Source organism: Melopsittacus undulatus, chromosome 1, assembly GCF_012275295.1.
Source record: "Melopsittacus undulatus isolate bMelUnd1 chromosome 1, bMelUnd1.mat.Z, whole genome shotgun sequence".
In the NCBI taxonomy this organism is placed as follows: domain Eukaryota; kingdom Metazoa; phylum Chordata; class Aves; order Psittaciformes; family Psittaculidae; genus Melopsittacus; species Melopsittacus undulatus.
In genome coordinates this window covers 87,289,876-87,306,708 of record NC_047527.1, presented here as the reverse complement: position 1 = coordinate 87,306,708, position 16,833 = coordinate 87,289,876, and the positions used below count along the sequence as shown (strand labels likewise).

At 40.9% G+C, this 16,833-nt stretch overlaps 1 protein-coding gene across 2 annotated transcripts in view; it reads left to right on the top strand.

The window, feature by feature from the left end:
* The window catches only part of F13A1 (coagulation factor XIII A chain), a 64,505-nt gene that overhangs the window by 36,625 nt on the left and 11,047 nt on the right, over positions 1-16,833 (top strand). For both annotated transcript variants that reach the window (XM_031049723.2, XM_031049722.2), the window contains 6 exons: positions 186-360; positions 4,938-5,076; positions 11,410-11,513; positions 12,288-12,376; positions 13,339-13,492; positions 14,068-14,352. In XM_031049723.2, coding sequence (XP_030905583.2) covers positions 186-360; positions 4,938-5,076; positions 11,410-11,513; positions 12,288-12,376; positions 13,339-13,492; positions 14,068-14,352 — 946 coding nt within the window. The remainder of the gene's footprint in view (positions 1-185; positions 361-4,937; positions 5,077-11,409; positions 11,514-12,287; positions 12,377-13,338; positions 13,493-14,067; positions 14,353-16,833) is intronic.

Below are 16,833 nucleotides of genomic sequence, written 5' to 3'. Positions count from 1 at the left end.
AATCCATGGCCTTTAGCAAGATTGCTTTATTCATCTCATACCTTCATAATTAAACATTTCTACCTTACTTTTAGGCTAAAATTGACTATATTCAGGCTCTCCCATTCTATCTTTGTCTGCTGGGTTAAAGAGCTCTTTTATATTCAGTCTCTGACATCCCTAATGGTTGTTTCCTTTGTCCTCAGATCAACTCCAAGGATGATAATGGTGTGATTGCTGGATCCTGGGACAATACATACACTTACGGTGTCGCACCTTCAGCCTGGACAGGAAGTGTGGATATTCTCTTGGAGTATTACAGTTCTAAGCAACCTGTGCGGTATGGCCAGTGCTGGGTCTTTGCTGGTGTCTTCAATACATGTAGGTATCAGTGAGAAAAACTCCACACTGTTACGTGATTCTTACATAACAGAGAGAGCTTTTTGGTTAAACTAACTAAAATACTTCCTGGCTCTGTGATGTTCAGGAGTCAATAGCAGAGATATTTAAAAATATATGGCTAAAATAGATGGTTTTAAATAAACCTTTGGCATCTCCTTCAGTTTGGCTGCTCTTCCACACAAATCTGTTAACTATTGGTTCTGTAAAATGTGTTCAGTGACTCACAAGGGTAAGTTTGGGAGAGAGAAAGTTAGTTAGGAAATCTGAGATGAACAGGGGGTTATTTATCTAGATCTGCAACATGAAAATATTACCCAATAAGGTATATAGTGTTTCTGCTTCAAAACGGCCAAACATCACCTACTGATTGTTCTCAGCAAAACTGACATGCGCTGTAGCAGTACCTGTCTACTGGCCACTGTTAACTTTTTCTGTGGAGTTTGTGAGCCAGAACAATATGGAAAATGCTGGCCTGGTTTATGAATTGTCTAGCACTACAAGATCAAGTCTAACCACACTTGCTCAAACTAGAGTTCCAATGCTGCAGCAAACGGGGTGTTGCATGTTGTAATACCCAGTAGGGAAAGCAGTGTTGGATTGGTCCCATTTTTTACTGTCTAACACTTTCTAACAGCATTATCTACTAATATACTTGAACACACTGCAAGCATATTAGCAGTCAAGAAAAACTCTGAGAGTGTAAAAAATGTGTGTTATACAGATAATAGGAACCAGACTTTGAAAGTAGTGCTTATGTCAAGTGCCAGCATAGATCTAGTCAAGCAGTTCCTATGCTTACAGTGCTGGCCCACAGAAGAAGCTGAACAGATACTTAAAGCGTCTCTCTTAAGCCCAGCTGATCTTCCTTATAAGCACCATCAACATATGCATTGAAGTATCAACCTGGGAGGGACCAGATCAGCTTAGGACCAAAGGAATACAATGTGTATTTCTGCAGGCTTGGAGCCTACTTTACATCAAGTACTTTTCAGACACAGCTGAATGTCTAAGATTTGGTCCTTATATTTAAGCTGTGAAAAGGAAATTACAGAAAAACTCTCTGTGAACTCTTTCCCCTTTTCATCTGTCTCAATACTGTCACATATTGCTGTCTCAAGGAATGGCATTGTACTTCTCTTTATATTATACTTCTATCAAAAGTGAAGGATGCTAATCACTCACCTTCTGCAGCAAACATGGAAATGGAATAATTAAAGACAAGTTGCAAGACTGGCTCTTTCACCCTCAGGCAACCCTGGACATCTCTGGATATTCACTTTATTTTTGCTTGTTCTGTACATGTATGCTTCATTTTGTATATAATTTTCCTACAATCTGGATAATTGAATTTCATAGCTCATTTTGGTTACCTGAGGTAGTGCAAGAGCTATTCAAAACAGCAAGGACCTCAGAAATAAAGCTGCCTTCTGTCCATCTAGCCTTCTGCTAGCACATGCTTCTCATAGCTGCTGTAGGGGATGTAGTTTCAGATTTCTGTGCTTCTCATAGAGTCATAGAATGTTTTGGGTTGGAAGGTGCCTTAAATATCATCTAGTTCCAACCCCCCTGCCATGGGGCAGGGACATCTCCTACTAAACCAGGTTACTCAAACCCCCATCCAACCTGACCTTGAGCGCTGCCAGGAATGGGGCAGTCACAACTTCTCTGGGCAACCTGTGTCAGTGCCTCACCACCCTCATAGTGAAGAACTTCTTCCTTATACATAATCTAAACCTACCCTCTTTCAGTTTAAAGCTATTCCCCCTTGTCCTATCCCTACTTGCCCTTGCAAAAAGTCCCTCTCCAGCTCTCTTATAGGCCCCCTTTAGGTACTGGAAGTCTGCCTTAAGGTCTGCAGAGCCTTCTTTAGGTCTCTGCGGAGCCTTCTTTTCTCCAGGCTGAACAACCCCAACTCTCTCTGCCTGTCTTCATAGGAAAGGTTGAGTTTCTCATCAACCAGTACCCCCAAGTCTTTCTCCTCAGGGTTGCTCTCAATCCATTCTCCATCCATCCTGTGTTTGTACTTGGGATTATCCCAACCCAGGTGCAGGAACTTGCAATCGGCCTTGTTGAACTTCATGTAGTTGGCATTGGACCACTTCTCCAGCCTGCCAAGGTCCCTCTGGTTAGCATCCCTTCCCCACAGTTAGTTGACCTGCCCACAAAGTTTGGTGTTGTTGGCAAACTTGCTGAGGGCACACTCAAACCCACTGACAAAGATGTTAAACAGTGCCAGTTCCAGTACTGACTCCTGAGGAACACCATTTGTCACCGGTCTCCACTTGGACACCAAGCTGTTGACTGCAACTCATTGCGACCATCCAGCCAATTTCAATAAGTGATCCATCTGTCAATCCATGTCTCTTCAGTTTAGAGACAAGGATGTCATGTAGGACAGTGTCAAATGCTTTGCATATGTCCAGGTTCTCTTTCATATATCTGGAGAGGCTCCTGTTTTGATTTGGGGAGGTGCTGGCAGGTGCTCCATCCTTTGACACATGAAATGGTTCATTTTATTCCAGATGCAGTGGGATAATGAGCAATCATCATCCAAAGAATCTGAAAGTTGTCTATTTCCTTCAGTACCTGAGGTCTGTACATGATGCTTCTGTGCCTCTGCACAATGCAATGGGTTCAAAAAGGCTCTTGCAAACATTTCCTATGGATACAGTTTCTTGTAGTGGCTTTCACAGGCCTCTTTTGTTCTCTGGCCATTGCCTCATCAGGTTTTTTCTAGATCACAGACAAACACATACACTAGTTCTCTCTCCTTCTTTCTGCACTGGCCCTGAATCACCACTACAAAGTATTTTGCCTGCAAGCCACTGTGAAACTGGAGAAATGCAGCAGAAACCTGGAGTCTACTGTGTTAAATGGAGGGACATATTTATTTGGGGAAAAACTAGATTCAGTTTGCTGGCTAAGTTGGTCAAGTCAGAGACATGGCACTTTGGACTGCTGCAAAGATTGCTGAAATATAAAGTCTGTTGACCATTATAAAATGAAAATGTTGTCCAGTGGTTGATCTGATAGGTAGCCATCAACATGTCCAGCTGCTGACTGCTGCATAGAGAGGACAGTAAAGGTCCAAACACCCATTTGCAACTCACAGGATTGATTTGAGCTGATTTTGAGTCTTCCTTAGCTGCCAACATTTTATCATTGTGATCAGTCCAGCTTTCCAAGGTTACAATATTGTACATTCTGGATAGTCATCCATTAAAAATGCTAAAACATTCTGAAAAACGGTCATTAATCTCGAAATTGTCAGACAAATTATTTTCAATGAGCCTTGATGGCTCGTGTGCTGCAAGCCTGGGAGGGCACTTGAATTAAGTTTAATCAATAGGTACATATGGTATTGGATGCACCCAGGTAATTTGTCATCCAGGAACTTGAAATGAATGTGTAGCGTTATACTTTATTGGGAGTCACAGTAGTGACACTAATGAATATACAAAACTCAGCAGTAGGAGCAAGGGCTGTTCAACATTGCAGTATCAGAACTATTTTTAAACAGGATTTTCAGTAAAAACATTCTCCTGTTCAAAAGAACAGCCCTCCTCTGTTTTCTGCAGAACCGTGTTGGCTCCTAAATTGGAAAACAAGAACTTTTTTTGGCAGAGAGACAAAATATTTAATCTGGAGAAGCTGAGCTGTTGTGTCATCCTGCAGCCCCAGTCCCCCCCTGGGGCCATGCTCCATGCCTGTTTATCAGTCAGGGTGCACCACAAACACAGATGCCTAATGATGCAGTACTGCACTTCAGACATAGCCGTAGCATTTCCATGTTTCCCAAATTTACCACTTGTCAAATGGGTGGAAGTGTCACCAGTGCTGCATTGTGATGCTCTGAGATTTAGGAGGAGGGTTCTTTTTTGATCCTCCTTTTAAGATCCTTTATGAGAAGGGACTATTGACTCCAAAATACTGCTACTTAGCAATCAATAGAATCTATTTTGTTCAAACTAACTCTGACAATTCACTTGCAAATATTGCATCTTTGTCCCTTATTAGAAATCATTTTCTGCTTTATTCTTTGTGTTCTTCAGACCCCTTCTGACAGCAGATGTGAAACAGGAAAACTCTAAATTAACCAAAATTTTATGCTTTCTATTAGTTTTCTCTTTAGTGTACTTTCATGATTCTTCTAGTTTACTGTTACTAGGAGACATAATACATTTTCCATTTCTTAAAAGCTCAAAATTATTTTTCTTTGTATCACATTTGGTCATGGAGTTGACCCACTGCACCCAGATTTGCCCTGGAAAGCTACAATGTAGTCACTATGCAAGACTGTTCTAAAACTACTGATAATCAGCTGTTTAGGTTATAACCATTGCACCATTACATATCTTGAATGTTCATAATTTTGGGACCAAATAAAATATTTAACATATTTTATATGAAGACAGGATATCAAGAAATATTTGGGTTGATTTGATAAAGTTTTCCCAATTTATTCTTGTTATTAATAGTTTCTCTCCTCTCATCCTGTCATCCATGAGCACAATCTTCATATTGTCCTTCTCATCACACTTCTCTCTTTGCCACAGTTCTGAGGTGCCTGGGGATACCTGCAAGACTCATTACCAACTATAGTTCTGCTCATGATAACAATGCCAATTTACAGTTGGACTTCTTTCTGGATGATGAAGGGAAACTGGACACCAAACTGACAAAAGACTCTATCTGGTGAGTTCTCCTGACAAATGCCTTCAATGTGTCAACTGTATAAGCTGTAAAAATCATGACAGCAATGCCTGTGGTTGGTTTATTTCTCTGTGCATTAAATAACATAGCTAGCTTCTGTAAAACAGAACGAAGGGATTGTGAGCAGACTAATACGAAGTGCTTGTCATGTAAATAGATGAACCCTAGGGGATCCCACTACAAATGGTACCATACAGGGCACTTTTAAGCACACAGAAGAGCTGGAACGGGTTTGTGCTCCTTAGGGCCACGCAATTTCTAAAAATTGAAGGAGTAGGATGTGTGCTTCCATGGGTCTGGAGCCAGGCTTATAGTGATACCACAGTATCTATGGAAAAATGCCCTTCTAGTTCTGCTTCTGCCCAGCTCCTGTATTTGTAGACTAGTTTTACACAGTGTACATGCAGTCACTCCTGCAAATAGGTACTTCCCAAAATAAATACAGTTCAGCTGAAAAAGAAACAAGCCAAAGTATCATACAAGTTACTGAAATGCTACTGCCAGATTTATAAAAAGGAAAATCTCTAGGGACAATAAATGGAGTCTATGTATTTTTTTGCAGAAGACAGTCCTCTGACTTGCTCCTCAAATTCTTACTGTCTCCTGTCTGACAGGAGAAGTGTACCATATATTGATTATATGCTCTGTTCCATAGAAATTATGTGTGGGCTATGGGGCCTCAAGCCTCTCCTCCTCAGAGTGCAGCAGTGAATATGACCTCTATATTGCTATGTTCAGGAGATATTTGTTGTATTCAGTGTTCCTATACCTGATTTTTGTCAGTGTCTTCAACTTATCAGCATAGCTACTCATCAGCAGGTTTCATTAATAACTTAATCTAGAATTATCTGGAAGTCTTTATATTAAAATTGTAACCCATTCTGTGGTGGTGAAAATGACTGTACCTGATGCTGTAACCTCTTTTATGTGATTTCCATAATCCGTTACCAAAAGGGACTCTAAGAAAAACAATTAGGTTCATTCACATCTGAAGCTTGTATCACAGCATCACAGAATAGTTGAGACTGGAAGGGATCTCTGGAAGTCATGCTAACCCCCTGCTCAAAGCTGGGTCACCTAAAGCTGGTTGCTCAGAGCTGTGTCCAGCTGGGTTTTGAATATCTCAAAGGATGGACACTCCACAGCCTTTCTGGGAAACTTGTGCTGGTGCTCAACCGTTCCCACAGTAAAAAAGTGTTTCCTGATGTTCAAAAAGATTTTTCTGTGTTTCAGTTTGTACCCATTGCTTATTGTCCTGTCACTGGGTGCCACTGTGAAGAGCCTGGCTCTGTTTTCTCCCCTCCCCAACTTCTTAAGCAAGCATTTAAACACATGGATAAAATCCTGTTCAGCCTTCCCATCTGCAGGCTGAACAGTCCCAGCTTTCTTAGCCTCTCCTTGTATATAGTCTCTGATGTATTATCTACTCCTTCCCGTTTTCTATGTAGCAAACTCAAGGGTGTAGTAAGTCTCACATCCAGGTCTTTAATAGAGATGTTAAACAGCATTAGGCCCAGTGTTGACTCCTGAGATACACAACTAGTGACTAGGTTCCAGCTGATGTTAACACCACTGATCACAACCCTCAGATCCCAGCAGTTCATCCAGTTTTCAATATGCCTTACTGTTCACTTAGCTAGTCTATAATTCAATGGTTTGTCTATGAAGATACTGCGGGAGATGGTGCTGAAGTCAAAAGAGAAACCAACCCCCATGCCTTGTCTCCCCTTGTCCTCTCAGTCATTCATTTCATCAAGAAAGGCTATCAGGCTGGTGAGGCACAGCTGGTCCCTTGTAAATTCATGCTGACTACTGCCAATCACCTTGCCCTTAATAGGTTTGAAAATGTTTCACAGAGGAAATTGCTCTATAACCTTCCCAGGGATCAAGGTGAGACTATTAAGTCTGTATTTTCCTGGACACTCCTCTTTCTTGAAGGAATAATACTTGCTTTCTTCCAGTCCTCAGGAAACTCCCCCTGTCACCATGAACTTTCATAGCTAGATATGAGCAGTCTTACAATGGCATTGGCCAGCTCCCTCAGCACTTTTGCAACTATCTCATTGGACTTCTGTGTGTCCAGTTTGCTTAAATAGTCTCTAACTTGTTCCTCTGTTACAGGTGTTAATTTTTCATTACTCCAAACTCCTACGCTGGTCTCAGGTGCTGTTCCTGAGGGTAAATCCTAGCAGTAAAAACCAAGGCAAAGAAGACATTGAATACTTTAGCCTTTTCTTAGTCTCTTGTCATCAGGTCCCCTGCCCCATTCAGCAGCAGATCCACATTTTCCATAGTCTTCATTTTGATACTGATGTGCTTGCCTTTCTTACTGCTTTTCACATCCTTTGAAGTACTCCATCTGATTTGGGGTTTGGCTTTCCTAAACCTATCCCTGCATGCTCAGACAGTGCCTCTATACTCCTGCTGGTCACCTGTCCCTAGCTCCACCTCTTGTGCACTCATTTTTAATGTTTGAGTTTAATTGGGACCACCTTGCTCACCATGCAGGCTTTGTGCCACTTTTGTTTGATTTACTGCACATAGGAATGGACCATTCTTAAGCTTGGAGGAGTTGACCCTGGAAAAATAATCAGCTGTCCTGGACCCATCTTCTATCCAGAAGTGCCTCCCATGGGATTCTTCCAATCAGGACCTTAAACAGGCCAAAGCCTACTCTCTTGAAGCCCAGGGCTGTAATCCTGCCATTTGCCTTGTTCCCTTCTGCTAGGATCCTTGGGGATTCCCAGTTTGCTAAGCTGCAACTGGTCTGTGTGACAGCAGGACCTCAGAACCTCTCATGGTGCTGCTTCTTCTATGGGACACAGAGCTGTAAAGGAGCAGTCACTCTTCAGAAACCTCTCTGCCTTATAAATGATGTGAAACAAGACCCAGTGACTGGCAGTCTCACTGCTCAGCCCATATACACTCAGTAATGGACTATTGCCATGCTTCAGACATTTCACTATCTATCTCATCTCTTCTTTCCTTCTAGTGTGATCTATGAAACATCTCTCATCCACTTTTGACATTTCGTTTTACTTCCATACCTCTTATTTTCCTAGGTGTTTTCCAAGACTTCATAATTCAATCTGGGTTTTTTTTCCATTCTTCTGGGACAGGGGCAGATCATCCAAAATCATCCTTGCTCCACTGAAATCCATAGGCAACTTCACACTAGCATTTCATTTCCCATCCTGCATTTGCTTTTTCTTGGCTTGATTGCTTTTTGAACTGCCTTGTTCATCCTTTTATCCTTCTGGTGCATTTATTAGTACATGGTGCACATAACCCTTTGGGCATGACTTAATATATTACACACCTCTTTTCATTTCTCCTCTGTGTCCTTTCTCTTCATTCCTCTGTAACACTCCATGATAGCCTATATGCCAACTTTAAATGGCTTGTGTCTTAACCTTGATTTTATTTTTAATGTGTCTTTTATTTCTTTTCTTTTTTTAAGAGGACATGCTCAAGGTGTTTATAATGATTTTTTAAATGTATTTCTCGCTTTTATTTATAATCTCCTGAAAACGGAAGCAGAGCTCTTTTTCTTTATTATATATCATTTCCATTGCCTTGTATTGCTGGAGCTGATCTGTCTTCAGGTTTTAAATACTCTCAGACTTCAGGGATACTTGGAGCCAGGAGTTTTAGTCCAATCAATCTCTGAATGTGGGGCTCCCTCTGAATGTTATCTGACATTTATTTATTTTTATTAAAGATCATCTTTTCCCTCAGGATAGGAAACAGCGACAACAACAAAACATATATACAAAATTACACAGACTTTGTTATTTTTATAACAAAGAGTTATTTTTATAAAGCTGGCCGGATTTGAGCCCATCAGTACTGCCTCTTACTTTGTTCTCCTTGTCTTTCCTAATGATGATATAAAGACACTTAAAGAATATTCCTCTTGGATGGAAATCAAGATTCACTCCTACTGTGAGGTCCAAGAAGACCAACATCAGTACCTCAGCAGAAACACACTCAAAGTCACCCAGCCCCGTGGGGGCCCATCTATGTCCAGGCCTGTGGAGAAAGCCCTTCTGAGACCTCTGTTCTCCCATTTGCCTTCAGCTCACCTTTCTCTGATTTCTCAATAATGTTATCAGTGCCTCTCTCAACGCCAATGCTTGAGTTTATTAGCTAATGAAAGGGCAGCAGCTGTTTTCAGCATGTGCTTGTCTCATAAGCAATACTAAGTACCCTTCTTAAATTGTCTTCCAGGCATAAAACCCACCTGGTCATCTTTTATTAATTTCCCCATCTCTTTGTTTAGTCTATTCGTAACTATCTCTGTAAATATTTAATGGTCACCACATTGATCTGTATAGCCATTCTTGTTTTCTTTAATGTCTCAGGCTTGCTGTAGAATAGAACTACAGAATCAGTTTAATGAATTATGGCTGCAGAGCCAGCTCCTAAACTGTGCTCACTTCTACCAGAGAGGTTTCTGCTACATTCTGGAGAAGGAAATGTTCCCTTCATCCTCATTTCCTTAATACTCATGTGGTTTAGAAGCAACTTCTCCCTGTCTGCATTCAATATCCTTACATGTATCTGTTATTTGCATGGCAGCAGACCGAAAGAAATTGCTGTCCTGTTGTGCACAGCACTACATCAATAGAAACCAGTAAGAAACATCCTGTCCCTTAGGATGAATATAGAAAAATATAGGGAAAAAAAAGCATTACCTAATTACAGTATTTAAGCAAAGCTGCCATTTTCCACATTGTTATCCCCCCCTTGGTTTTATTGTCCTTCCCTCCTGCCTGCTCTTCAGGTTCTTCTTTCACAGAACACAAAGCCAGTAACACATCTGACTTTGATGCAAAGTGAACCAGTGAAGGATTCAGGGCAGGGATTGTCTCTCTCACATGCTGGCATAACAGTTTTCAAAACCCCACCTACCACAAAGTGTGTCCCCATTCTCTGGTAGCCCTCAGCAAAGCTCTGTGAGCATGATTCAGCATTGACTACTCTCAGCAGCATCAAAAATTCTCTGAGTGCGTCATTTTCCTTGAATAATTTCTTTTTCTGTAGTGCTGCTTCATTAACTCTCCTAACTGACAAGTTTTACCCTGATCCAAGCTTTCATTTCCACTTTGAAATGTCTTGTTAGACAAGCCTCAGATCCTTCCAACTCCGCTCCATGGCTGGTTTTTACCTATTATTAATGAAATGGTCGGAGTTTTAACAATCCCCATTTTGGTTGCTAATATCATTGCATGTTTTAGAGGCTGTATCAGCAGCTATACAGATGTAATTATTCATATCTGCTGTAGCATATGTATAATTTGCAAGCAAAATTGCCCCTTTCTCTACTCCCTCCTTTTCATTTTTTGCAGTCATGGCATTCAAGCACTGTTTTGTCTGTACTGCAAGACCCTCTTCCTAGTTTTACTTTTCTTCTTGTTTGTGCTCTCACTTGAGCACCAGTAGCACTTCAGGAAGTTACAAGGTCTTTCTTTTCTACTCATCTTTGAAACATTCTGGGCAGACTGATGGTGCTGTAGTGGATTTTTGGGTTTTTTTAGCTTTTCTTTTCCTAAGCATGTTGCCAAGTGCCACATTTCAACCCTGAGTGCCAAGATTAATGACTCACCTTTCAGCATACTGTTCTGGGCCCTAAAGGCAAAACTTGGCTCACAGTGATTGTAAGTGTGTTTTTTGAAAGCTGTATGGTCTAGGAGATCTGACCTCCCTCATTGGCATGACATGCTGGAAAAACCTTATAAGGAATCCACAATGAGCATAGTCTTGTAAAGCCTTATAAGATCTTTTTCTCAACCAAGATGGAAACCAGTTAAGCATGTTTGTCTTGAGCCACGAAAACAAATCTATACACTGTACATTATGGATTTGACCCTGAAATCTCTTCAGAAGAGGCACCAAAGCTTTAGAATGGCTAGAAGGAAATTCAAAGCTTGCTTTTGCAGGCAGACTGAAGTGGAGGTGTCTGGTTGGAAAGAGATTGTAGTTTGTGTAGATCTTCATATACCCCAACAATCTCCAGGCACTGCAAAGTTTTCTAAGACTAATATTAGCATTCAGAACACATGAGAAGAATCAAAAGGCTTCTTCAACTTGCAGTCAAGAAACTACAATGACAGATTGTGGCCTTCAGGTTTTATCAGACGAGTATCTAACTCTTTAACCTAAAAATCTGTTCTCTAAAAAGAGTCAGATTTTCCATCCCTTAATCAGCAAAGGTCATTATTGAAGCAGTGGCAGAACATAAATAGGCAGTTTTGGTTTGGTCTGTATGCTTCTTTCCGAGAATTTAATCTTTCAGTCCCATCTCTGTCTAAGGAACTATCATTGCTGGAATGAAGCTTGGATGACCAGACCCGATCTTCCTGTTGGTTTTGGAGGATGGCAGGTTGTTGATGGGACACCCCAAGAAACCAGTGATGGTAATACTGCTTGAATTTCTCTTTAGCTGTCTTTCCAATATTTGAGTTCTTTGTGGCAAACAATGAGCTCATGATAGCTGAACCGGTGGCACCGTATGGCCAATGACAACTTCTTGCACCAGATAACCACATTCACCTGTACTCAGGACCTTCTGATCTGAGCTCTAAAATATTAGATTTCATTATAATATGGCTCATGATGCATATGCACAAAATCCTTAATGAGAAAGGCCCTGCTTGCTATAGAAGAGATGTAGTTCTCTTGCTAAAGATGCCTTCTAAAATTTTAGAGAACCAATAAAAGAGACGGATCAAATTAATTCTCCTTTATTTTATGTCTGCAATCCTTACTAAGCATCCTGAGCAGGCAGGAGAGAAAAAGTGAAAAGCCACTGTTAATTCTTTCTAGTCCTTATTCTTTAAAGACATTCTTAGCAAAATTGCATTGAGACCTTTCTCATTCTGTGGTATAACCGAGCTCTCCCAAAGTTATCTGCTTAAATCAAAACCAGCTGTATCTGCATTTCAAGCACTTGAGACTTACAGTGAACTTTACAGTGCCATTAAGGTATGGAACCATTGAGTTGTCTCAGACTTGAGTCTGTGTTGTTTAGAGGTCTGGTAAGAGAAACAAAAATTTTCACTTCTTGGTCAGCAGTTCCTGTAAACTATTAAAAGAGTTCACCAACCCCAAGAATTCTTTTTCTTTCAGAAAATATAACGTTTTGACATGTTTTTAATTTATCTCTCACTTTATCTCTCTTCTCCTTGTAGGTATGTACAGGTGTGGCCCAGCCTCAGTTCAAGCCATTAAACATGGTCACGTTTGCTTCCAATTTGATGCTCCTTTTGTCTATGCTGAGGTACAGACAGATTTGAAAATTTTCACTACATTGACAGATATTAGTGGGACCATAGGTGAGACAGCAGATAGGGCTCCACTGCAGTATGTATTTGAGAAGTTACTTCATGCACACTCCACGTCAAAGAAAAAATTCATCATTATATTTTGACATGCAGGCCAGCAGGTGTGATACAGCTCTAATGAATGACAGAGATTTCTCTAATCTCTGCTCACCAGTGTAATAAGCAGGAAAAGCTACTCTGGCTCTAATGAAACTTCAGGCTGTGGTCATTTATCCTTCCCAGATTCCAGCTATGCTGGCAAATGAGTCAGTAGCTCTAGCTGCTCATCTTCATCCCTTGTTAGCCATTACCTCCTTCTCAGGCTTGCCAGCAAAGCTGCTTATGTTAAAGCTTCCTTGCTTTTTTCAGTCAAAATGGATGCAATAATTTTAAAGAAGTCTGCTCACAACATTCTTTTTGGCTGCAATAGGTCAAGGAGAGCTCATATGGGTGGTTTGACTGACAGAACAGAGAGGGAAATATCTCCGCAAGGAGCAAGATGGCCTGATCTGGAGTTTTAACTTCTTGCACCACCAGAGCTGGTGTTCTCCGAATTGCAGCAACTGTAGAGCAAGTCTCTCTCTAATTGAATTATATATAGTTTAGGACGGAAAAGAATAAAGATATTTTATCTATGAAGCATGCCCCTCTCTGTGGTCTCATGTAAACATGCTCCTCAAGCCTAAAGGGTATCTCTGTACCATGCTCAAGTTTATGCTGTCAGTTATTCTGGAGCTATCACTAGTAAAATGAATCTAGTCATTATTATAGCATATGACTAATTTTAAACATGGGACTTCAATGCAAGTAATTAGTGGCACTTCAAGTCAACGTGTCATTATTTTGAGGGGATAAAGGCTGGCTTTCCTTCCCCTCTCTACTTCCACATATCTCTGTCCTTTGTCATTTAATTTTACAGGTGAATAGTGATATTGTTTTCTCAAGAAGGCAGAAAAATGGAATCCAAGTGATAGAAAAAATTGACACAACCCATGTTGGGCAGTTGATTGTGACCAAGGAAGTTGGGGGTGATGGAATGATGGAGATTACCGAGGAGTACAAGTTCCAAGAAGGTAACCTGAAATAGTGTGGGACCATACCAATGCAGATTTATCTCAATCGCATCCTGGATGATGTATTTACAAACCTCTGGCACTGAGGGAGCTTCATACAAAGCTGCCAAGGTGCCCTTCTTTATTTGTAGCTTCATCCCATAAACACTGCAGATGCCTTGAGAAAGCACAAACTTTGCTACTCAGAAATGCTTTGGACCGAGTAAGCTGTAGTGAAACCAAAGGGTAGACATGGAATAAACTCATCCAAAAAGCATTCAAAACAGTTCAAGGCTTTCTGTAGAGCTGTTTAGACATTTCTTACTCAGGCCAAATGTTTCACAGAGTAAATCAGTGTAGCCTCATTAATATCAGTTAAGCTACATCAGTTTATTTGACATGGCTTGAATCTTTAACACAGCTCACATGGAAGCTGTGAAGTTCTCCTAATATTAACTTTACCACAGGAAGGCTCACTGTCCTCATCCATTCATTTCAGCTACCACAAACTATGGAAGATGCACCCATGTGATAGGTAATTAGGCTAATGCAGTACCCTTGTTTCTTTTCTAAATTTGATTTTCATTCCTTTCTAGGCTCAGAGGAGGAGAGACTGGCTCTTGAGACTGCTGTGATGTATGGTGTTAAAAAGCCAAGTACTCAAGATGTGTATCAGCCACAAACAGACGTTGACATGGACTTCCAAGTGCAAAAGGCAGTCCTTGGCAGTGACTTTAAAGTCACTATAACTTTCAGGAACAGAAGTCGCAACTACTACACTGCTACTGCCTACCTTTCAGGCAACATAGTGTTTTATACAGGAGTCGCAAAAAGCGAATTCAAGAAACACTCTTTCAGTGCAAAACTGGAGCCCTCTTCATGTAAGGCTTGCATAGTGCTTTCAAACCTTTGTTTTCTGTGATATTGCTATCTTTGTTTCTCTGTGTCATTAACTGCCACCCATGGGTAGAGGCAATTCTAGTAGCTAGGGGTAGGATACTCTATTGGGTGTCAGGAAGCTCCACTCTCAGCTCTGGCCCTGCTACAAGTGTCATTTAAAGCTGAGTCTGTTTTCTTCCATCTGTTGCTCTCTGCATAATGCTCCCTTACACCAAGATGAATGTTTGGGAACTGTTGATTTTTCTTGTTTAGTACAAAAGAAAACAAAGTTGTTCAGGTATTAAGCTTCAAGGTATTGTTTTTCATATATTTAGGCTTCTAGCAGTATCACAGCAAGTGGAAGAAAAGTTCTGGTTTTTCAGGTGTCATTTACAGGGACAAAAAGGTGAATACCTTGTCTTACCTGGTAGGAACTGACAAGCTCTGAGTGGACTATGGAGGACTGGGTGGTTCAGGATTCTGTATTTACAGTGATCTGAAAAGTTTCTGCGTAACTAGAATGTGCCATTATGGAACAGGGACATTTGTCAGCTGGGCAGGCACCCCAAAGGTGAGTTATTATTTTATAGACATAGCATTTGCTTTTCCTAGTGCCCTCTGGATTGTGATGAGAAGATCCTGTCTCCCTCTTCTCATGAGAAAAGCAGTTCCTGGCAGCCTAACTCACACTGCTGAGGGCAGGATTTTGCATTGCTCGAAGTAACAAAGAAGGATGTTGTCCTTCTTTAATCTGGACATAACTGAACCATTTCATGGCAGTCATGCCAGCCCCATTCAGAAAACAGTAAGCAAGTGCTGAGGACCTGCTGTACTCCAAAGCACTATGGAGCAGACTGGCTATAGATCCCTGGCTTCTCCAGCAACAAGTAACTGCCAATCACTTGTTCTCCTGATAGGCCTCTTTATCTTGGGTCAATGTCTCCAGCTCTGCAGAAGTGATGAGAATGTGCCCTTATGGAGGTTAAGGCAAAGGATCCTCCACTTGAGTTCCCTACTGAGAGAGTCAGGAGCAATGATTTTGCCTTCCTGATGCTGCTACTGGTCAAAAGCAATCTCTGATGAGCACAATGGGAGTGGACTTTGGGTGGCCAAAGGATGGGCTTCTTGATCTGAATCTGGTGCTGGATCACAGCAACTCTGAGCTTTCTCATCCATCTTGTATATCTCATCCCAGCTCAAGAGACACTGTGAGCCCTCTCTTCTCAAAGAGAACAAATTTTATGTCAGTGACAAGCCCCCATGGAACCACAGTTCCCACCATGCCATGAAAAAAATCCTCTGCTTTCTTCCTCCCTTTGAACATCATTTAAAACTGCACATCTTTATCTGGAGCTGATTAATCTCCATAAAGTAGGACTTCACTTAGAGGGATCTATAGGTGAAGGTTAATAAAAATTCTACCTCTGGTCTATAACAAAGCCCTGACAACTGCCTAATGGTTCTTTCTAACTCCCTGACTCATTTGCGGGGGGTCTGAAAATGGGCATTGGGTTGTTCCAGCACAGCCTATCAGTCAAAACACAGTGTGGGGTTTTATAGTGTCTTGTGTCAGTTACTAAGTATTTGATCTGAAATACTGCAAAACCTTTGGACACTTGGTTAGGTACAGTAAAAAAAAAATCAATTTCAAATTCTCAAGTCTAAATTTTGTGCCTCTTCTTTGACGGGGGAAAATTCAGCCATCTTGTAAGAAATGTGCAAATAACTGCTACACTTTTGGCTGTGTTTTGTGCTTGGTTCCAAGACTTATGTCTGCTATTGCATCAAAGGTCTGTTTAAGGTATTATTACCTAAAACACAGCTTCTGCAGGGCTTTGAGACTCATCTAGCTCTTCAATGCAAGAAATTAAATGAATAGATGTTAAGCATTACTGAACCTTGTAGTCCATTTTTTCTAGGTTAAGTAAATGGCTTGTAAAAAGCTTATTGAAACCATGCTGCAAACTCTGAATTGACTGATTGTGAGTGAATACAGGTTAAGAGGGAGGCACCTGAGAGAAAAGAACATGGATTTTATTGCATGTGTATCAAAGGTATGTCCCCATCACTGCTTCTTGCCAAGGAGGCATGTTTTTAGGTATTACCATCATTCAAGGTGGAAATTAGCTTATATCTGAGCTACAATGATCAACTTGTGGACCATTTTGTCCTGCAACAGGACAAAAAACTCTCACACATTGCACCTTCTCTGAAGGTGATATATAAAACTTGATCATGAATTCTTTCACCTTTGCTTTGGAAAGGAGTGCTATCAGAAAGAGTGTTTGAGCAGACAGGCAGTGTGAAGGGAGGCAGCATGATCATTTGCAACTGCATGAGAATACTCTGTCAGATGTGTGATGGAAGGATACCTATTGAGACACTGAAGCAGAATTTGCAGGCTTCATTCATGGCAGATAGTGTATATGTATATCTGGAGGTAACAAAAAATTACAGTACAGTAAAGATGTGTCAGAGGCATT